At 42.1% G+C, this 23,659-nt stretch overlaps 1 protein-coding gene across 3 annotated transcripts in view; it reads right to left on the bottom strand.

Annotated features, from left to right (window-relative positions):
• PRKAG2 (protein kinase AMP-activated non-catalytic subunit gamma 2) overlaps window positions 1-3,415 on the bottom strand; it is a 92,765-nt gene extending 89,350 nt beyond the window's left edge. For 2 of the 3 annotated variants that reach the window (XM_054390129.1, XM_054390132.1), the window contains exon 1: window positions 3,310-3,403. In XM_054390129.1, coding sequence (XP_054246104.1) covers window positions 3,310-3,403 — 94 coding nt within the window. Of the gene's footprint in view, window positions 1-3,309 lie in introns of all 3 variants that reach the window. The other variant, XM_054390131.1, reaches the window with a different exon arrangement.
• Between the last annotated feature and the right edge of the window lie 20,244 nt (window positions 3,416-23,659).

Raw genomic sequence — 23,659 nt, 5'->3', positions numbered from 1 at the left:
AAATCCACACTTATCCCAGCTCCAGGAGTCTGGAAAGGATGATGGCAAGCAATTTAAGAAGCCTCTTGAGTTCTGACTGATTTCCACTTGGATCAAGTATTTAGATATTCTACAACACAACACCTCTCTGATCTGCTCTAGAGACTCAGCAACCCTCCATCTCATGGCAGTTAGCAGGGACATGGGATAATACATGTGCACTGGGTGCAACAAGGGTGGCTTCAGTGAGTTACTGTCTGGGGACAAGTCCCTGCCCTTCACACTGGGACTGCCCAATTCATGTAGATGGAGGGGCCAAAGGTGTTTGCACATGTGTGACTGGGGTCTGAGTCATTCAGCAGGTTCACTTCTAATTAAGTCCTAATCCACACCTGGATTATAACAGCTGGCAGGGAAATTGTCCTTCAGAGTGTTGTTGAGGTGGGATAGGTCTGGGGCCAAGGGGCAGCACTGGCAATTACAGTCCACACCAACAAAATGCCCAATGCACAGGCAAGAAGAAGCTCCTGAACATTCCATGTGGCTGAAAGCCTCCAAAATGAGCAATCTGAGGCTAAATGCCTGGGCAGAAGGTATTGCCAGGGGTGAAAGCAAACACAAGTGCTGAAGAGTGGTTTCTTCACTGGGCACTATGACCATTATGCCTTTTGCATGTGTCATTCAATCCTTCACCAAATGGATGGTGTCCTTTAAAGGGCAGATCAATTAGCCTTGTTGGGGCCAAAAAGTTGTCCCCTTCCGAAATGCCACAGAGGCTATCTATTTACAACACACCGGGCCACAGTAAGACCTGGTGGGTGGAGAACCTGCCAGCAGCCCTGCACAGGCAAGCAGAAACTGCAATAGTAAAGAAGAAACTCTGAGAATGAACAATTCCAGTCCCCAGCCCTGCCCAAATCATATTGCATAAATCACCTTTCATGCTGTTTGTGGATAGCTCAGGCTTTGAGGTCTCTCTACTTCTGCTCCTTTTCTGGAGTAACGCTGCTGTGGGCTCTCTGCCTTTACCACACAGGTCTCCCTGCTCTCATTTGATCCTGGGAGAGTGGGCTGGAAAATTTAGGTTGGATTGCCATCATTCATTTCTCATCCCTGATGACAGATGGCAGCTAAAGGGGATGCACCGGTGCACAAACAAACCTGATTAGACTCCAAGTCTGGCTGCTACCAACGCTCCTGGACACCACTAATACTGATCTTACAGCCTGCTGAGTGCCAGTGGCTCCCTTGAGGTCTGTTCAGAAAATGTTTAGTAAGGTGTAATAGCAATAAGATACAGATTAAATCCAGCAAATAATGCAAAGCTTTTGGTTTGACATTTCCCTGTAAATAATTAAGGCCATTTGGGAAAAAATTATTAAAATTATTTAAAAGGAAAAAAAAAAAAGAAGCATTTATGAGTGTTAACCTGTTTCTTGAAAGGAATCCAGACTCCACTGGGTAGCAGGGGCAATTCCCATGGTAGCATGTCTGAGGAAGGCAGTAACACAACGCATCCTGCTTGCTTTTTCCTGCTCCTGCGACTTGGTAGCTTTCTGCTCCTGATGGACATGCAATGCAGGAAGCTGACCTGGCCACACTCTATGACAATGACATATGTTAAGTCTGGAGAGCAAATTCCGTAGCGAAAACTCTGCCTAAAGCTCACTGTGTGCCCCTGGAATGGGCTACAGAGCTGGGTTAAGGGAATGAAGGTAAGGTGGAGCACATTTTTTGGCATTTCTAGCATTATACTTTCAACTGATTTTTATAACTCTGTCAGAAACATTACAGCTAATATAGGCAGTATTCCTGGTGCAGGACAAATTATTCTGTCTATGGAGGAAGAAAAGATGATGTTTACAGTTAGACTCTGAGGAAGTAGACTTGCAACACTGGGTTTGGTGCTTCCAGCAGTAAATCCTTTTGTAGATATTGGCTATTCTCATCTTACTGATGAAAACACAAGAAGTGGGTGAATCAGTGGCTCAGAGTGCCATTAATCACTGAAATCACATATGTTTTTCTGCCTAGGTGAGAATTTAGGAGTTTTAATTAGAAATTTGGGAATAAATTTTACGTCTGGGCAGTCTAATTGAAAATTTCCCCTCTTCCTGTAGAAAATGTTGCCTGGTTTTGTGCATCTTGCTGACACTGTGAAACAAGAAACAGCTGGTTCCTAACTGATTCATACAATTTTAACCTAATTCCAGCAGAAGCCCTGTTGGGTTTAGGAGAATGCCTAACAGGGCACAGAACCTTAAACTTCAAAACACATAACTGTACATAACAGGAACAAAAGAAGAAGCATTTGCAAGAAGGACACCTTAAAAACAACACAGCAGACTAATGAATAAATTGTAAAACTGTAAATAACAGAAAAACAAGTTTCTGGGCATACACCCATTCATCAGTTGCAGCTTCCTGTCACTGAATCTGTGTATATCTCTCTGCACCATCCCTGTGGTCCAACACTACTCAAACCTTCGTCATTCTGCTGGCTTTAATGCAGTGACTCCTGACCAACAGAGAAGAACCTTGTCTATCCTTCATACAAGTCAGCCTCTAAATTGCCTTATCTGGCTGATTCAGCATAACATCAGTTTTAGACCTCTTAGTCACAGCACAGAATCTCTCAGCAGCACTCATGGTCTTCAAGGAACCACTGAGCTACCATTAATCCATATAGGAAATGTATTAAACCTATTCCTCCACCACTATTAAGAAATCCAGCTAGATCCTGATGGAATAGCCCTTGTCTTCTGACCCGATGATCCCTACATGATACACAACTGCTTTCTGGCACACACAGCTCAGCATCTGTAACTAGAATTAATACTCTGACCAGGAAAAGCTTTTGATTAACAGAGACTGGCCCCTAATTATATTGCAAACACAATTATATTGATAACTGCAATATTTACAGAAAGATATGTTTTTAAATGCATTACATCAGATTAATATGCAATTTTTCTCCACTTAAAATTCAGCTTTCAATACACAGTGTTAGCCCTAACTCAGCATTTAGTTACTATTCTTCAATTAAAGTCACAGTAGTCAACAGTCCCTTTTGAATGCATTTCACAGTGTTTACTGAATTCTTCCTGTACCATCACATCAGGTTATATTTGATGTGTGCTGCAAGTGTCAGCTCAGATGTTCATCTCCAGTGCAAGCCAACAGATACCTCCATGCAACAACTGCACAATTCAGTCAATGAAACTGGGAAACACAAAATGGTTTATCAGTTATATGCTATCCCCCACTAGTTGCCCTTTCCCACAGACAAATGTCCCCCTTTTTCAGGTGGGTAATGCAGAGGGTCCCTACCGAAGAGGCCACGAGGATCAGACTGGCGTCTCTCCGAGCTTTTGCACTGCTCCTTTCTCTTCTTGCTCCCTCTAAAGCTACCAAAACGCTTCATGAGCTGCAACATGCGCTCACGCAGCAGCAGCTGTCGGTCATGCCCAGGACAAGAAAAAAAGCAGCAGAAGGGGCAAGGCCAGGTGTCACTTACACCAAATGCCCAGGTGTGAGAAAATAAAGCTCCAGAAAGACTGTGTGCCTGCAAATAATAAGGTCCAGCTTGCCAGTGGTTCAGCTCCAAGGCGCTTGATTGTGGTGTTCGTGGAGAACCGCTTTGCAGAAGGCTGCCAAACCTCACATGCTGGGTGCTTCCAGTCTTAATTCCAGTGTACAGTAACTTGTCTGCAAGTGTCTGTGGGCACAGGGAGAGGTTCAAAGTCTGCCCAGCTTGCAGCCACTAAGCTCTTATCCGTCAGCCATCAGAAGCCTTGGAGACTGAGGCAACATTTCCCAGCAGATCAAACCATGTGGAAAAGGTCAGGAACCGCTCGATAAGCTCCCTCGTTCAAGAAATACTAACTATGCAAAGGAGCCACAAGCCCTCTTGAAGGGACTTGTCATGTGCAGCTCGGCATGATGACTCTTTAAAAAGGCTGTAAAAGGAAACCACCCTGGACAGACAATTCCTGGCAGCAAGTGTCCCAGGCACACTCACACCATGACATGACATCACCCAGCTATTTTGATTCATGTGTGCTGGGTCTTTGCAGAGACAGCACAGTCCAGCTGCCTGTCGTTGAGCTCTGAAATGCTCAGCCCTCTGACTAAATGACTGAAGGATTAATGGCAATAGGATTCTGCCAATTCCTGAAATGAAGGCTGATACTTTCTGGAAACTGCAGCTGGAGTGATTGGCTGATCTCTAATGACATGCCTCCTGTGCTACGCATATCTATATGCTCTGCCTAGATTGTTCTGTTCAGATTTGCTGTCTGCAAAGCAAAGGCCACTCAGGGCAGCTGTTTGCAACACAATTGAAATCCACTTTGTGGTCTTGTCAATGAGACAAACATTCATAGGGCTATTGCTCATCCCATCTGGCCTGGGTGTATTATGTTAGGCTCTGAGTCTGTATATCTAGCATCGGCTAGATCTTGAGCAGCTGGAAAGGAGTGCAAGCATGAACTGAGGCATGGTTGAATTATCATGGCCAACCCTCCTAACATTACAGCAAAGGTTCTGTTAAATTAAAAGATTTTTTTTTTTTTAAATTAAGTCACAGTGGACATCACTGGAGCTTGAGACTCTGATCTTTCACAAGTGAAACCCTATATGAGTAATGAGTTTTCTGTTTTTAATTCCTAGGAAGAATTAAAGGTCATATCACCTTTTTCCTCTGCAAAGAAGCAGGCCTTTTTCTTTGTGCCCCTGATTGCTCCTGGGACTTAATATCATTAGAAAGAAAAAAAGCCCCGAACACCAAAACCCACAAAAACATAGCCACGATTATTTCAGCAAATACCTCTATCAACAAAGATTCCTTACAACCTCTGGTCTTTCAGAAGCATGGCTGTCTCCAAGGCATCAATGCAAGGATGTCCCAGGACTTCAAGGACCCCCATAGAAGCTGCAGAAATGACAACAGTTTCCTCTGCCATCCTTTAGCTACCAGTGATTTCCCTTGGTCTGCCTTATGGAGAATGTGGAACAAGACAGTGCAGAGGGCCTTTATTCTTCCACCTAGTGACCAAAATAATAAAATTCTTAACAAGACCCCAAATGACCTTCCAGAGAAGATTCCCACTTATATTCAAGTAAGGAACTACAATAATTAATTTAAGGCTGTTTCTAGATTTCCCCCTTCTGACTTGTCCTCTGCTTTTCTTGTATCATCAGTTTGTGGCCCTGTTTCAGCTCTCCAAGTGAGGATCCCAGAGCATTTCACCAAATAACAATCTTTTACATAAAATAGCTTGTCAGCACAGAGCTTTTAGAAAGCCTCTTCTCCTGTCCCTCCCTTGAGGCTCACTGTTCCCCCAGCACAGAGGAGAAGCAAGCAGAGCAATGAGAAGCATTGAGGGATTGGCAGAGGAAAGTGCCAGTGTTACTTAAGTATTTCTTTTAATGTAGTTGTAGAAAATGTCAAGCTTTTCACACCCCATCTGGCCATGTGTGACCACCACATTTGCTTCTGCAATCTTCATCTTCACTTCCTTTCATTCTGCCATGCTCATGCCACCATGACTAAGAGAGTAGCTGTAGTGGGACAAGCTCTGTCTCTCCCCATAAGCATGTTCCATGGGCCAGCCCTCAATCTACTTCCATGAAAGCGATGACCTTCATAGTCCTTCTCATTTGCAAACCTGCTCCCCACTAGTAAAATTGAATCTCCCTTGCTACAGTTTAAGCCTACTACTTCTCTTCTTATCCACCGTGCACATGGAGAACAGATTACTCCCTTCTACTCTGGAGCAGCCCTTGACATAGTTGGAAACAACTACCCAGTTCTCTTTCCAGTCTTTACTTGCCCAATGACACAAGAAGTTCTGCCTACACCATCAATGCAATCTGTATCTCAAGTTACCCTCCTTAGAAAAACATTCCTCATCCTTCAGTGACCAAAGGACTGCTAAGAATGATTTAATGCCATCAGAAACCAAAAAATGTAAATCCCTTTTTAATGAGATAAGAACTGGTGTTGCTTCAGCATGGAAACAGCCCCTTTTCTGATAGAGGCTAAGGATAAATAGTCACTGATGACCTTTTCATGCAGGGCTATTGCACCAGGAGGGCTCATTTCCCCTTATTAAGGAAATCAGCAAGACCCTACTGTTTCTGCACAGAGCTACCAGGAAATGAAACAATGCTGTTGAACAACTGGCTTTTACAGTAATTTGTTTTAAAAAACACTAAGCAGCTTGACTACTATCATTTTGTCTCCCACAGCTAACAGCCTAACAGATACTTGCACATTTACACCAGATACTACATCTTCTTAATGATTCCAGTGGAAGGACCTTACAAAATGAATAATGAAAAGCTGGGCTTCAAAGAGTACCTTTGGGGCCACCTATGTTCTAGAGATTTGAAACACAGATTTGTTTCAAACAACCACGAAATGGACTCTTGTCAAGCTAGTTTCAAGTCACCCAAATCAGTTATAGCATATTATGTTTCTTGAGCTGCATGAGGATAACAGCATCCCCCTCCAAAAAACATATACAGGTTCACTTTGAGAGTTACCAAGCAGCTAAATAAAATTATTTAAGGGGGAAGAAACAAACACTCATGTATGTGTGTGAAATGCTTCCCTAGTCCTGTATCTGCTAAAATGGCTGGATCTAAGCTGTTTCATCACCTTAGAGCATCATCTACATTGACAAATTGCCATCCTGTCTGCAGTCCCACCACCCTCTTGCCCCCAGTCATCCAATCCTATGACAGTTTTACTTTGATGATCTAACATCAAGTCCAAAAAACAGCCTAAAAAGGCTCTAGAGCTGAACAAAGACCCACACCTCCTGGAAATCTCTCTTATACCAGTTCTTGCCTCATTCCCATCAGATGTCTTGTGCACAATGCACCCAGCAATGTTCTCCTCTGCTCATCCCAGCCCTCCATCCCCTTAAATCACTGGGGGTTTTGTGTTTTGTTTTATTTTGGTTTTGTTTTGTTTTGTTTTGTTTTGAAGAGGGAGGCTGGAGCACACAAAGTAGAAAAGCTAAACCTCCTTCTGCTATATTTTTCACTAATTCACATGTCCACATGTGGAGAAGAGTTCTATGGCAGGAGGCAACTCCAACACAATTCCAAACATCCCCATCTGGGGTTGGACTCTCTCTTCTTGGTGCTTCTTATTTCTCTGTTCTCCATCTCTCAGGATAAAAGAACATTTTGTACCCATCCCCCAGTGATTTAACAGGATTCTTGAGTCACAAACAGAACAAAAATCTTTCTCTTGACAGGATGTGAAGATTTGTTCTACAGGGTAGAATTGGAGGTTGGGCATTCAGATTCTGTCAATAGATAACAAATAAGGAAAATGCCATTGCACCAACCAAGTGCAGCAACCATGGTGTGTCTGACCCAGACGTCAGAGTTTTGAAACACAAAATGATTTATCTGTCTCACAGAAGTGTACAGTGTACATTCTGTGCTAGAGTGAAAATACTTTAAATGCTGATAGTTTGAACCATTTCCTCACTTGCCTTTTCAATAGGAGCTTTAACCTTACAAATGCAGAATCAGAGTGCAAGGCAGGCAACGGGGACCAGTTAGTCCTGTCAGGGTTTATTCTGGTGGGGAAATGGAAAAAGAAAAATACTGTCCTCCTTGAAATTAAAGAGCTTGTTTAGCACAAAACAGGAAGGCTAAAAAGAAAATGTATACCCTTAGTAACAACTAACACTTACAACTGGCTTCTAGCTACAAATCAGCAAACCCAAGTATTTCTCTTTCCTCATTGCTGAGAATTTCCTTGTTCAAAATTCCCTCTAGTTTTGTCGTTGCTCAAAGGAACAAAGTTCAGATCCACCCTTAGATAGGTGAAGCATGAACCACATTTGCATTTCCATATGGGTCATGGGTTTTTTTGCCTTGTCCTTAAAAATTTCCCTGAGTTGGAGTTTTTATAATTTTCTTAGTTAAATTCTACAGACAGTTGTTAGCAAAATTAAACATTTTCTGTCATTGTCAGTGGTGCCAGGACAGGCTTATGAGCCTCCAGACAACAGATTGATTTTAAATGCAACTGTATGTCATGTAAGTAGAAAACATGAAAAATATTTTGAACTAACACACAACTGAGTATTTAAAAGAGATCTCTGCTCTAAGAAACACCTGCTCAAGACTACAACTGATGCAATGCACAGTAACAAAAAGCCTGCTTTGCCTGTTGAACACCATTTGTAGTTTGGTGGAACAGAGCATGCAGCCTGCGTTTTCAAAGGGAAATACAAGCTACCACTTTCTCCATCTGGGCCAAGTCCAGCTCACACCCCATAAAAGAACTGCAAGTTTATGATGCCAAGCTGGGCTCAATTACTTTCCATAATCATAACCAAGTGTTTCACTGTAATGAGTTTTTGTCTTTATCCTCTCTTTTATACTGCTTCATGCTGCTTTCACTGTGTGTTAAGAAAGATTTCAATCTCTGAAGCTGTCAGGCTGGCACTAAATTGGTTTTTAAAAATTCAAAAGTTGAATGTTAATTCTTTTAGAAGTCCCAAAGGTGCTCACTAAATTTGGTAAATCACTTATAAACTACATCCTGGCATGTTTGTGATGTTTTCCTATCCTACTTTTCCAGAGCTTATAACACGAGCCAGCAGGAATAGGAGTGACAGCAATGGTAGTGTTGGCATATTGGAGATTTCTAGTAAGAAAACCACTTTATTTTAGGCTCAGAGAATCTACCCCAAAAGACTGGTACGTTGGGACTGATGACTACGTTCTTGTCCAAATGATAATTTTATCATTTTCCCCTGCCTTACTAAAGTGTGGTGCAGATGTTTCCAGCACACACTTCTTCAGCAAGTTCAGTTGGTAATGCGAAGAATGGAGCTGTTCTTATACACGCTGCAATCTGGCTGTGCTCAAACCAGCAAAACAGTATTTGATCCAGCAGGCAACAGGATGTCTGGTGTGACAACACCACTCCTCAAGTTCAGTAAGTTCCCAGCTAAAGCAAAACATCTCAGCAGTAACTTTTACCAAAAAAACAGCAGAGGCAATAAAGTTCCTTAGAAGAGTTTTTCCACTTTTGTTTTTCTCATTTCTTCTTGCTTCTCTTTCTGTCTTGCATCTATCAAAGTCTTTCAACAATATCCATCCACAAAACCTCAAGATGGAGATAGGATTTACTCGAATGTCACAAAACTCTTTTTTGTTCTCTTCTTCTTCTTTCTTTCCTGCTTTCTCGCTTCTCATGCAGGATTGGAACAGATTCAAAGATGTTAAAGTTAAAATGGGCATTGTAAGGCTGAACAAAATATCCCTTTCAGTTTAAATTAAAGACAAAGCCTTTCAACCAGCACTGAATGGGTCGAAAAGTCAATGACAGCAAATGAATAACGCCAGAAATTATTCCAAGAAAGTGATACATCAGGGATGGCCAGGACCTGAAGAGTGAAATTCACATCACTGTCTCACAGTGAATACCCGAAAACACAGGAGACTAAAAATCAGAGCACCCTGACTCCCCACTGATTCTGCCCTAGGAGATTTATTTGGAGAGAGAAGGAAAGCTCACTGAATTAGCAGCAATTTCCAGAGGAAAGAATCATTCCTTGTGAACTCCTAACCTCAAGGTTGAAGGAGTTTCCATCCATGTGCCTCTCCTGCTCTTAGCTGCTATGATGGTGCAGGAGAGCCTAAGGTTCAGGTTCCCTGAACATCTAATGCAGCTGTTTGCACAGAATGGGCATTTTCCATTAATTATTGCAAATGTTGTTTGTTTTCAGTGAAAGCAGGGTCTTGTAGCATCAGAACAGCAGTGAGTTGAACTGCTCATTGAAATCAAGCTCAAAACTCACAAAATCCCATTGACTAGCTGGGGTATCCACAGGTAGGGCTTTAATTACTTATTATACAGCTACCAACAGTGTGTTTACATGACTCACTACAGACACTGCACAGAACCAGATCCCAATCTGATGAACTAAACATGGGCATAGTGCCAAGAGGGGAAATTCCTAGAGGATCACCCAATACTGCATTGTCATTACAAGTGGGATTGCTCCAGCAAGGAGATTATACTAGAAAGGAAGGAATCCACTGTGTGCAGACAGGGACTGCACTGAAATCCAGCCTCCTGCACAGCCTCTTTGCATTGTAGCCAGCTCCCTCCATCTACTCGTTCAAGCTGTACCAAGCGAATAAAGTAGGCTTTCATCTAGTACCTAAAAACCCAACCAAACAAGGGATTAAAAAAAAAATACACCAAGAAACTCCCAAGACTTGCCTTCACTTTCTACCTTTACTTTTCCTACAAATTAATGATTCTGCAAGCAAAGGAATAAACCCAAGTACATTACATACTTGAATGTCATAATAATTGCACAACTGGCAAACCAACTCTGTTAACTTCCCAAGATAAACATCTCAGGAACCACTGCCATCACCTGGATCTCATACAGCACCTTTTATCTTCAGCAGACAGGAGACAAGTATCATGGTTTGTAGCTTCTTTGCACAGGGAGAAGTGACTTTCCAAAAGTCTCTGTGCAGCAGGCTGGCATGAGACCAGTGAGGAACAGAACAAGACAGGTCTGCTGGACTCAATGGCTCTGCTCCATCCTTTGCAAGAACATGACATGCTGTTCATACTGTTAAACCACTGTGTGCTTGAAGTGGTTGTCTCACATGCTGCATCTCCAAAGAGATCACTAGAATTAGTTACCAAGATTTCAGAAGATCTGCCAGAGCAGATGGGACTGTAGAGGGGGAAACATTTGTTAGCACATACATGAGGTCTGGACGAGAAATAATTCAAAATCTTTTTGGCTTCTTCTTTTTCTCTTGATTAATTATTTTTTGGTGGGTTCTGGATTTTTTTTCAGTGGAGGGGCAGGGAGGGAAAGGGATGTTGAGATTTTTTACACTCAAATCAAACATTGCCATTTATTTAGCAAAAGAAACTTTACTGATTTTTAAAGGGAGAGAGAGCACAGTATGAAAAGACAGACCCTGCAGTTTACTGAGATGATAGCAGAGGTACCTTAGCAATCTGCCAGGGTACAGAAGGGAGAAAGATAGAGACAGTGGAAAAGTAAGGAAAACATGGCAAAAAGTAAGGAAAAGATGGCATGGTTTTGCTGTCTACAAGGAAATACAAAAAAATCGAAGCTCAAATATTTCCCATTTATTGATAATTTTACCAATTAATCTAACCAGCAGATAGATAACTTGAAAAAAGCATCTGGACACATCCACGGCATCCAGCTGGGAAACTGCTGCAACTGCAGGAACCACAAGCCTGTGATGGTGTTGAAACACAGGACCACGTGGAACAGCTTGGGTGGTAAAAGGCTCCCTGGTCATTCACCGTGCAAGTGAAAGCACCAAGCACTGTAAAGTTCAGAGTTGTTATATTTAGGACTGTGTGAAAAATCTCAGTGGGTTGGCTCGGACCAATGCAGACAAAAACCTAGAGCAAGCTTTTTGAGTCTTTATGCTTAGATGACAGAAGGGCTGGAAACCTGGGAACTACAAGGGAAGCAAGAGAATATTCCTGGAAAAGCTAACCCTGTCAGTCTGCAAACACAATACCTAGCAGGACAAAAAACAGTCTGAAACCTTTTCACAAAATCTAATGATAAAGGAAGCCACTGAAAAGTCTGTCAGTTGTGTCCTTGGGGGACTCCTTGAAAGCCAGAGAGAGTGGGGAAGAGGCAACACTTCCTTGGTTACTTAGGTTTTAGGGTGCCTTTGTGGATCACAGGGCAGGTATCAGTGCTCAGGCACACAGTTTGCAGCCAGTATCTTTTCCTGTTCACTTCATCAAAACATACCAGGCCTTAAGATGAGGAGAGGCTTCTGGAACCATGAAAACTCTTTCAGTCATGACTTTGCTTAGCAATGTATTGAGCCAATCACACCATTTGTACCTTGTAAAGTAATTTGAAAAATATGTAAATTAGTATCATGGATGAGCAGAACTTGTTGTACAGGTCTCTAATTTTTACCCATAACGTTTCAACTTGCTTTTGGCTGTTCTTTTGGAACATCTCTTCACACTCTATCCATTTCTTAACACAGAGGGCAAAACTTCCTCCCTTCCTTCCTCTCCTGTCCCTTCTCAACAGCTTGTAGCAATTGATAGGCACATTCCAGTCACAGGATTCATCCCACCAAGTTTCAGGAATGGCCCCTATGTTGTAGCTTTTCAGCAGCACATCCACATCCTCATTTGACTGCTCTTTCTCAACCACAGTACCACACTTGTTGTTCAGAGGTACCTGATGAGTTGAGATGGACAAACAGGGAGTTGACCTGCTGCCCTCACCATAAACTTGCCTCAATTCACTCTTTTCATTTAGGCTTCATTCTGACAGGGACAGGACACAGGGACTCCTTCATTCTGGGTACTTTTCAATGGGTGCTCCCATTTGTGTTTCAAGGAGGGCAGACTCTGGCCCCACCAACAGTGTTCAAACTCCCTGATGTTCCTTAGCCTTTCCACTTCCTTTTTCAGCTCTGCCACCAGGCTAAGCAGATCATTCACAACAGATCACACTTCACACAGTCTCTGCTGCCCTCCATTATTAGCAACAGGCCAGAGCATTCTCTATATTTGTAGATAGATGTATGTGTGGGAGCTCTGTTTGGGTCCCCATGTTCCTTCTTGCAATGGGTTTTGACCAAGTGGAAACCACAGCTGGGTCCTCTTCTGGGAGGGTGATGACCACTGCTCTTGTAGGAGATGGTCTTGTCACTGCCACACTGAGTCAGAGCTGTCTCTTCCTAAGAGCCCACCCTTCCACTCTGAGGGGGGAGCTGGGGACATCCTCCCCCTCCCTGCACTTTTGCCTTTGCAATTTTGCCACTTTGGGAATGTTCTTCCACTGTGACACTCTGCTCTGGAGCCCTCTGCTTAGTGACTTGGCTCCAATGGTGGATACATCTGGGCTCAAATGGTGGGTACATCTGGTATTAAGCTGCTGTCATCACCCTGCCCATGCTGGCTCTCAGAGTCAAGGGTGCCTAAAACAGCCTGGAAAAACCTATCAGCATTACTGACTGAATGCTTTTGTTACTATTACATAACACATATTTGTGGAAAAAAAATACTCCATCATCACCTTGGCAGCTAGCAATAAGGCCTGGCAAGTCTGACAGTCATCTTATTTGCAAGAGTGTCACTGGAGTGAAAAATATTAAAACCTCTGTGCTAACAGACACAGAAATTATTGCTCCAAGCTACATATTCATGTAAATCAGGTAGGTTGTTTTGAGTCATAATAGAATACCAATAGGGCAGAGAAGAGGAGGAAGGAACAGTGAAATGGGGCTGAGTGTGGTGTTAGTAGATGATGGTTTCGTTCTCAGCTCTGCTAACGGGCAACTGCACAAGCAGGGATGCACAGTGAGTATCTGTGCCCAAGGAAGAGGGTAAGAAACTCTGAGGGAAATGGAGTGCCGGTTTTAGAGAGAAACATGGAAGCACAGACCTTCCTAGCTGTGAACTCATCAAAGGCTTTTCCTCCAGAATTTTTGTAAGACGTGCATGTGCTGTGTGCTGCTGAACCTCTCATCTGCTGGATGGATGAGAAACTAATTTCTAACAATTTCAGTGACGTCAGGAATTTTCTTTTTTTCTTTTTTTTTTTTTTTAACTGTAACTATAAAGTGCCAAAACCTGTCAGTGGGGCTGGCGGTAGCTTAACAAAAAATGTTGATGTTGCCTGAATACTGAGTCCTGCTCCAGTCTAGGATTTGCCTGCATGTCTGCATGTCTGCATGACAGCAGTAACTCCTTGGAATTTTAGTTTTCCTTTACAATTCTGAGACCCATGCAAATACCTCTCCTTATTCAGATCCTTCCTCCTCTCTCCTCCCTCGCTTTTTGGCTTTGTAAAATGCAAACTAATTCCTTGACTGTAGTAAAGCTATAAATAAGAAGCTGTAAAAATACTTTTTCTAGCTTTCTTCTTTCAAGGTTAACCTTTTCAGTTACATAAGCACTTTATAAAATAGCATGGAGAAAGTGTATGAGAATCTGTTAATGTGATTAAGACTTGGCTCCTTCTTTTCTGTGCCCAATGACAGTATTTTGTGCTTTACATTTGCCACTGATGAGGTTCACTCAGCTGTCTCTCTGTGACCTTCAAAGCGGAAGGCAGCAAGATTGAACACTGCTTTTCATGGAGTTCTTACAGTAAATCATTACTGGTGGATATCCACAGAGTCTTGGGGGGAAAAAGAGCATTGTTAACTACCTGCTATTTTTTCATTACAGTGAGTGCATTCCAGATTTTCACTGATGGCAAACTCCAGCTACTCCAAAGGGAAGCAAATTTTCCCCAGTCCTTCCCCTGACTGCTGCCCCTCTCCCAATCTGACTTGTGTCTTAGTGTTTGAAGGAAGAGTTCTGGATGCCACTTAGTGTCCTCTTATCTTTTATGGTAGAGAATTTGAAAGGACTTCAGAAAACACTTCAGGCCAAAACAGAACCATGACCAAAGTGCATAGACAAAATACAGCACTGGACTCCTCTTCCTTGCAGCTAAATGACAGAGAAGTTAAAAAATCCATGACAGATCATTTTTCGAGTCTGGTCCCTGATATGGTTCTTAAGTGAGGAACCATGCACAGTTATCCCTGCAGCAGATTTTGTATCCTGTAGGGTTATTTTCCAAAGGAAATTATGTGTTGTTACTTTCTTCATATAAGTATTGATACTTTCTTTATATATGTGTTGTTACTTTCTTTATATATGTGTTGATACTTTCTTTAGTGCCACTTGTTTTATTTACTTACTAATATCACAGGCTTTGAATACAAAAGCAGCCAACTCTCTCTTTCAATAATCTTATCCCAAACATCAGTGCCACATTCCTCAACGGAAAGCCACAGCTCTGACCATTTCTCTAGATTCACAACATCTCTCCTTGCTTGTCTTCCCTTACTGCTGCCACTTTTGGCACGATAGAGGAATTGCAACAACTGCGTAACTGCAAACAGCACAATTCTGTTGGATTTACAGCTCAGGTTGCCCAGCAAAGTTCTCTCACCATTAAACAGCTCTGTGGAAAGGCTGTGAACCTGAAGAGGTAGGGAAACCTTATACTGAGGTTAAACAAACAAATATGACACCAAACCTTCTGCCCAGCTTAGGCAGGCAATGAGGCAGACACATTCACAGTGACTCTGAAATGAAACATTCAGTGTCTGCTGAAGAAAAGATAATTAATGGCTTACCTCCAAATGCCTTCCCCAGCCAAAAATGAATTGCACTAGGGTCCACACGTTTGTCAATGCAAATAAATGTCTATCTTGATATTGAGGGCCATATCCTGACCTGAGGGCAATGGGACAAGGAGAGAAGTTGGTTTCCTGAACAACTGCTGAAATTACTGCTGTTACACAGGCAGGAGGGAGGGATGCTTTCAGCTCCCACTGTTTGAATGGGCTTAGAAGCAAAAAATCAAAAGAAAGCATACCAAAAGTTCCTTAGCATCCTGCTCAAAACCTAAACCAAAGCTCCTCACGCAGGCAAGGCAAGCCCCACCTCTCCATGCACAAAGGAAGAGCAGCAGGATGCCCACAGGAGGGCACCTATCTTTCACAGTCATATAGGAGCTCCCAGGGGGATACAGTTTGAGCTGGCACAGTGTTTAGCATAGCTACTCACACACATTTGTCACTGCAGCCATGTGCCACACACCTGCATGGCCTTTCAGAGCTGCACTTGCATTTTGGGCTCTGAGAGCTGCAAGCAGCAGGAGATGCTGCAAGAGGAAAACTACAAACCAACCCCACTGAAAATCACCACAGCTGCCGGCCAATAAATTGTGCTTATAGGAAGCCTGAGGCAAGCTTCAAAATAATTTAACTAAGAAATTGAGGTGTTTTGATGGTTGATTATCAAAGACTCCAAGTACTTGTTCTGCATAGCAAGTACACACAGATTAATATCCTCCACAGTAAGACAATTATTTTAAGAGAGTCTTCAACTACTGGGTGAGCTGTGGCAGACAAGGGCACAGAAGAAAGCCTATAGAGAAATAAGATAAGTTCTTAAAAAAAAATGTAACAAGACTGCAAGCAATCTACAATCCATTTGTTTGCTTTAAAGCTGAAAAAAGGAAATTTAGATTTCATTAAACAGTCCCCCATGCTAGAACCAGCCATCCCTGCTGGGAGGGGAGGGTGGTTAAGTTTATTGATCCATTCTGGAGATCCCTGGCACAGGGACCATTATAAGCTCAGGGATGGCTTTAGGTTTGTTATTTGTCAACTACCACTCCTGGGTTCAGGATAGCCTAAATCATAGAACTTTTTTGATTGGAAAAGACCTTTAAAATCATCAGGTCAAACTGTTAAGCTAGCATTGCCAAGTCCACCAGTAAACCAGGTCCCTAAGCACCACATCTACACATTGTTTAAATACCTCCAAGGAAGGTGACTCCAGCACTTCCCTGGGCAGCCTGTTTCAGTGATTTGCAGCCCTTTCAGTGACGAAATTTTTCCTAATACCCAATCTAAACCTCTCCTGGCAAAACCAGGTATCTCCAGAGTGGAGTAGAGAAGGACAATCACCTCCTTCAACTTGCTGGTTACGTTTCTCTTCATGCAGCCCAGGGAAAGGTTGGTTTTCTGGGCTGCAAGTGCACATTGCCAGCTTATGTCTGGTTTTTCATCCACCAGTACCCACAAAGTCCTCCTCAGCAGGGCTGCTCTCAGAAGCATGCTACCTCATTTGGCTTTACAGTCAATGGGAAAACAACACAGAGTGAAATCAGAGAATGAATCCAGTAATCTGCTCAGAAAAGTGGTAGAGTCCCTGTGAAGTCTTTAGTATCCTCTCAGTCTGATTATCATCAGGGCTCTCCTTCAAGATGCCTTCAGAGTTCCAAAGGTTGCATAAAGCAAAGGCTCATTTCCACAAGGCCTATACACCAGAGACATGAGAGCAATCTACACCTTGCTCTACTGACTTTCACAAAGCATAGCAATTTACCGTTGGGGTTTATTTTCTTTTTAAAACTGTTTTCAATCAGTTCAAGCTCAGACAAAACTCACACTGACTTAACAAGGTCTATGTGAGAGCTACAGGCTCTACAGATTTAGCTGAGCTTTACTTATTCTACTACACATACTATATTCCCTGTTTTTCTGCTTGCTGGTCAGGTTCTTTCATTTCATATTTTTCCAGACTAGAAAACTGATTGATTCAACATTTATCGCATTTATTCATTCAATTTTTGAGATATTTTCCTTGAACTCATAATATCAATAAAGCTTGGATCTGATACTTTAAATGATTAATAATACCTCAGACTCTAACCACATATCAAAAGAGGCTGGATGCACAATGTATTTGCAATGAGACTGTGACAAGCATTTGCTAAGATTGAGCAAAAGCAATACACTTAACATTAAATGCATGAACAAACCTATGAAAATAAACAGCATTTCTGCAGCACTGATAACCAAATACTTGCTTAGGAATCAAATTCTGAAATGATTGTTCTAATTGGAAAATACACACATAAATATGTTTGAAAAATCTGCTCCTACATGTATTCCTGATTTTAAAATTACAGATAGGTTAATAAAACACAACTCAAACCCCCACAGGAATTGCCTACAACTTATTTCCAAATTATTTCCTATGATTAGACAGCCTGAGACTTCAAAACTCTCTCTTCAGCTTTACTGTTACTTGCATTCCTACCTGTGGGGTAACAAAGTCACCTGCATATGAGCATTGCCCTGGAGACCTCTCTTATCAAAGGACACAAAGAAGACCAGCAGTGAAAGGCCACAAAGGTTCATCAGCCTTCAGAGATGTTCAGGCTATAGTTTCTATTTCCCCTGCATGCCAGCAGCAGACTCTAAAAGAGCAAATATAAAACTAAGGTCCTGTCTGTACATCACAAGAAACAATAATTTGGTTGTTATTGAAAAGTCTGATAAATTATAGCATCTTCCATAGTTTAAGCCCCAGAATAGATATAGAAGATGGGAATGCATCTGGTCACAGGTCTGCCTCATATGCTACAGATGAAAGCTAGGGACTGAAAAACTTTACTTTTTTTTTGGTCATTCCATCAAAATCTCTTGTTTCTTAGAAGGAGAGATAAATACTATAAAAGCATAAAAGCATGCTGGATGTACTCCACCTATGCAGATAACACTGACCATGGCAAACAAAGGTGGAACAGGAAGCACATTGAAAGATCTCTCCAAATAAACTAAGACCAACCACCATAGGCACATTTTAACCAGAAAAATCATCTGCTGTTGACAGCAGATGTCAGTAACTGGCAGGAGAAATGGTGCTGAACATGGCTGGTCTTGGGCCATGCTAAAACGTATGCAGCACCAGCTCAGCTGCAGCTGTGCTGATAGATGCTGTCTGCAAAAAGCCATTTTTCTAGTGCAGACAAGACTGAAATGAACAATGTCAGTCCCTCTGTCTGCCTCTGCACTCAAAGCAAGCTTGAAAAATTATTAGATGTTTTTGCACAGCAATACTGGAAAATAAATCAAGACAAATGGCTCTGATCCTTTCCTAAGTTTTATGGGATGACCTCCCTCTCAAAGTGAACATGGGCCAAGCAGTCCCATTCTTCCCCAAACTGCTCCTCTTCTCCTGTATGGCAAGGGTAGTCACAGGCAGAGATAAAATCTGCCTCGTGGCCTTTCCCTCTGGTATCCCACCTGCCTGCCCATTCAGAAGGCAGGGGGATAGTGAACACAGATGAAAAACGGAACATGGAAGTGGCCTTAGCTATCCAGCATCCTGATGCAAGTTATAATTGATGACTCCCTACAGCTGCAGTTTGAAGGCTGTGAGGGTCCAAGACTATGGGACAAATGTATTGATTTAGCAAAGAAAAATCCCCATACAGGCTCCAGCAGCTGTCATGAGGGAGGCCAGACTGTTGTACAGCACCAAGTATTGTGGGAAGGTATTCCTAAAGAGTAATGGTGGGAAATAGCTTGAGTCAATGGCATATGAAATGCATGCTCCCAGATGCTGATCCTCCACAGCCTGTCTTAGACTAAACTCCACTTCATTGCATGTTGTTATCTAAATGTCACAAATATGGAGGAAAATTTGGGGAATGAATTTCAGTTTAAAGAAGAAAAGTTTTAACATAGATCAGCCACTGTCAGAAGGCCCTCAAGGGAGCAGAGTTGAATGTGGCAACACGAAACTGCAGGATTTTCCACATTTCTTCCCTGGCCTGTTGCAAATGAGAGCTACTTGCTCCATCTATGGGTAAAAATTAGTACAGTCATAAACTTTTCTTGCAGAGGACATAATCTAACCACAAGATGTTCTCCAAGAAAATAAATAATTAGAATGAATAAAATATATGACAGCCTTTCTGTACTGCATCTTGCAGCCTTCTGAAAAAAACTACTGTCTGGTCCCTCTTTATTGGAGCACCAGGAGCCCTCTTTATGGATTGTTTTAGGCACCACAGTTAACATTATTGAATTTCAAAGGAGAAGACAGAAAATTAAAGCTCTGTATTGAAAGATTTTTCCTTCCTCAAAACTAGTGCAAATTCACTGTGATTCCAATACGGTCAACAGCTTCAAGGTGTTTGAAAGCTGTATAGTTTTCGATTCAAAGTTCTCTAAGCAACCTTTAATTCTGAGCTAAATTTATCTTTTGATCCCATCCACCACAGCCCAAAGTTTTTGCTCAGAGGAAACCTTTTAATTGATTTCCCATGCGCTTAAAACTGGCAGCAGCATCAATGTGTCATGAGTATAGCTGTAACTTGAGCTGCTGGTGTTGGAAAGGGAAGCAGAACAGGACAGCTCTGCTGTCCTTCAAATGGGGCATTTGGCCCCATGGAAAAAGCTACATTTTAGTGACTTGAATTTCATACAACCATCTACTTCAAATATTCAAGGTACTTGATTTTAGCCCATCTGCAAGGGTAGCTCCCTGATTTCCGCTCATTAAAATAAAGCTCTCTTTGTTTGTCTGTACATCAACTAGCTCTGAAGGGAAAGCTCATGCAAGAAAAGTGTAATGTGAATTGTTTCCCCCCAGTCCTTCTGTGTTTACTTTGGATCACCTCAGGTTTTTTTATTGTGAGTAAATTTATGCTGCTTCCTTCTCTTGGCACTATACCTGTGCATAAATGTGTCCACAAGAGAAATGCATTTCCTTCACAGGCAAGACTCAGCAACATCTTAGAGCATCAGGCCCCAAGCTGTTCCTCAGGAGAGCAGTTCATGGAGTTTTGAGCAAACTTTAGACAAACCATAAAGTGGTTTCACAAAGCCAATTCTGAAGTCACTTTTTGCAGCACCTCAAACTTCAAGTGGCACCTCTTAATTTGTACTTTGTTCCCTCTGTCCCTGATAACCATCTAGGAAATCAGCACCAGTTCTGTCAGCTACAGGTCACAAGTGTTATTCTAAAATTAGAAAACTCCAATTTACTATTTATTTCTTTATTTAGTACCTAATTGTCTACAAATAATTGAAATGTAATTAATGTAATTGTTTAATGTTCCACGGCTGCTCATGCACCTACACTGCTGGGTAAAATGTGGGTACTGAGCTCTGCATCTCAGAGAGCCAAACCTCCACTTGCAGAAGGTGCCTTGGTTTAGGAGATGTAAGATGAGCAGTACTGGAGGCAACTGCATCTACCAGGCTTCATAGTGGTGGGGAGTAGGATTAGAAAGTCATCTGCACCACCTCAAAGCCAAGCTTAATTGATCCCAAATCCATATTCCATTTTCTGTTGTGGGTCTAATGGTGCTGTTGCAAAGTCTCAGACAAAAAAGAAATTGAAAAGCTGAGAATTAAATTTCAAAGCACTTGTACAGAAACCCAGCACACAAAGACCTGGCTTGGATTTTTCTGTCATGAACTTCCCTAACCAAAGGGGCTACAACAGTGGCCAAGCACACAGCTCACCCAGAAAGGTCCATGCAGAGCTTAAGGTGGATTTCCTACCTTTTCAAAGGTGGAATCCTGGACATGAAGCCCAAATCAGCAGTTTACTGTGTTGAAGCTCTACTTCCAAAATACATGACATGGTTGACATGTCATGAGAAGGTATTTTTCCTTTCAAGGCAAATAATTTGTCAGATCAGAGCCTTGGGATTATGATCAGACAATGAACTGGGTTAACCAAAGGGAAAAGATGAGCTTTGGCTATTGCCAAAACAAGTGATACAATATTAAAGATGAGCTAAAGCTTTTAACTCCCAGCCTTGAGTGGAAAGTGTTTTAAGTCTGCAAATCACTTTCCATTTTAATAACATCCTACCCTAACCATTAATGCCCTTTCTAAACCACATATATTCCAAAGGCAAAATAACTGATCTGGGAAAAGAGCAACTAGATGGGAAAGCAAGTGCTGCAAATACCACACATAGCCTTTAAAATGAAAACAATCTAGGAAGAAGTTGCTTCCAAGAAAAACAAGGAATATGCAGAGTAACAGGTTAGTCTGTGTTTTGAACAATGCATGGGAGGAGGAAGGGGAGGGAAGACAGGGTATTTAAAACAAACATTGCATATACTTCCTGCACGTACTGCTCCATGATGATAGGCAAAGGAGTGCAGAACACACTCATTTCAGGTAAAGTGGAGGACAAAAAACTCCCAAGCCCCTCTGAATTGAAACAAACACTGCATATGCTTCCCCTGCATACTGCTCTATAATGACAGGCAAAAGACTGCAGCACAGCCTCATTTCAGGTAAATTGGGGGGGACAAAAAGCTCCTCTAAACTTTTGTCTGGTGTGAGGGGTTTTTTGGTGGAGGATTTTTTTTGGGGTTGTGGGTTTTTTTGTTGTTGGGGTTTTTTTTGTTTGTTTGTTTGCTTGTTTGTTTTTTGTTTGTGCTTTTTTTTTTTTAATTGGACAATGCCTGGATAAAATATAGGTTTGCTATAAACCCAGAAGGTAATGAAGGGTATGCATTAATCTCCCCATAGTTATCTGCAACAGTCTGTTTAGCAAAAAGCTGCAGAATAGGAATAGTTATCAATTTAAATACCAGTTTTAATCATCACGTCTTTCCAAAAGGCTCTCTCTCGTGCCTGAAAAACAAAAGACCATGAACACCCCAGCCCAGCACAGTTCCAGCAATCCTCTCTGGAGCTGCAGGGTCATGGGGATCTTCTGTTAGCTCAAAAATAGAGTGGCCCTGTTCCAAGCCTGCAACAGTGATGTGACCTTATCAAAAGGATTTTGCTGACTGCTGGAAGACTCCTTTATTTAATATTCAGTTGTACCTAGCTAGGACTAATCAGGGCTGTCTGCTAGGATAATGGGCTTTCGAAGTCACAAGATGTCTTTGCTCTGCAGTGTATGGGTTGCTGTTATCCATGCAGCAGTGAGCCCTTCTCTGTGTACTCAGTCCGCAGCATATTGCCTATGTGGTGTTCAATTCTATGTGGACTACCAAAAAGAGTTTAAATTGACTTTATTTATTGTGAGGCTTGCAAAAGAGCAGAGCTTAAAAAGCATACTTGAGCTTCAAGCAGAGAGGAGCAAAGGTCCTTGAATAGAAATGATGTTTGGAGTCTACTTGGAGTCTTTCAGAAACACTGACTCTCCTCCTTTCAGTCTCCTGAAGGTCTTTTAGAGACAGGCAAGAACTGGAAAAGATTCAGTTTCAATTAAGCTGCAGCAAACGTCTGACAAACATAAAGAAAACCTCTCTCCATGGGTTTGTATAGCTGTGCTGTTGTGCACAAAAGTCACTATGAAATTACTTGTTCTGATTAAAACAACTTTTAAAGGGAAATCTTTAATAAAGAAAACTGAGAAGGAGCCTCCGTGCTATTTAAAAGTCACTGAAAGCTATTGGTGCTTTGCAGGAGACATAGAGCCAAATGCAGGTATACACATCACCAAATCTGTACCTGCATTGCCACAGAAGCTTTGACAATAATTTTTCACTGAGTTATTTCTTCTGTTCACAGAAGTACAACTCATTGTGGTCTGACAATCCAGCATGCCCAGGGGCAGAATACTGTTCTCCTCTTTCCTCTGTAACTCTGTTCCCTTCCTATAGCCACTAACCCTTTGATTAGACCAGGTTTGGTTTGCAGACCAGCATTTGGAACATTTATTCCACAATAAAGTTTTATAATTAAAGTCTGTTCTGCACTGAGTTCATTTCTGACTCTTAAAGGTCTGTTAACCAACAAGCTGCTGAAGATTTGTGTGTGATATAAAGCAGGCAAGTGCTCTGCACTATGGAGGCCTATGATGCCTTTCATATCCTGGCTGAGGAGTTCAAACACTCCCTTAATGGTTATTTGATTGGAAACACATATCATTCACTTCTGTCCAGTAAAGGTCTCTTTTTCCTCCTACAACAGGGCAAAGAAATATCAATTTAAAAAACAGTTGAAATTCTCTGTGGGCTCTAGAGAAGCAAGTCACCTTTAGCTCTTGAGATGATGTCCTTTCTGTGCTCACCTCCACCTGACTCATGAGCATCTCCATCAGTTTTCAAGCCCCAGTGCTGACACCCAACCAGAATCAGTGAAACCACCCAGAACACTCCCACTAATGTGGATGCAGGATTTCTTAGCCACAGCTTTGAAGCTCGATTTCCCTCCTCAGCCCTGTGTAGGTGTTTGTAGCCCTGCAGAGGTCATGCCCTAGTGGCCAGCATGTCAGAAACCCAGAACACATGGTCAGTGCAAGCG

The sequence above is a fragment of the Indicator indicator genome, chromosome 20 (genome assembly GCF_027791375.1).
Source record: "Indicator indicator isolate 239-I01 chromosome 20, UM_Iind_1.1, whole genome shotgun sequence".
Classification (NCBI taxonomy): Eukaryota; Metazoa; Chordata; class Aves; order Piciformes; family Indicatoridae; genus Indicator; species Indicator indicator.
The sequence above is the reverse complement of the archived record's forward strand: the minus strand, read 5'-3'. Positions and strand labels throughout refer to the sequence as shown.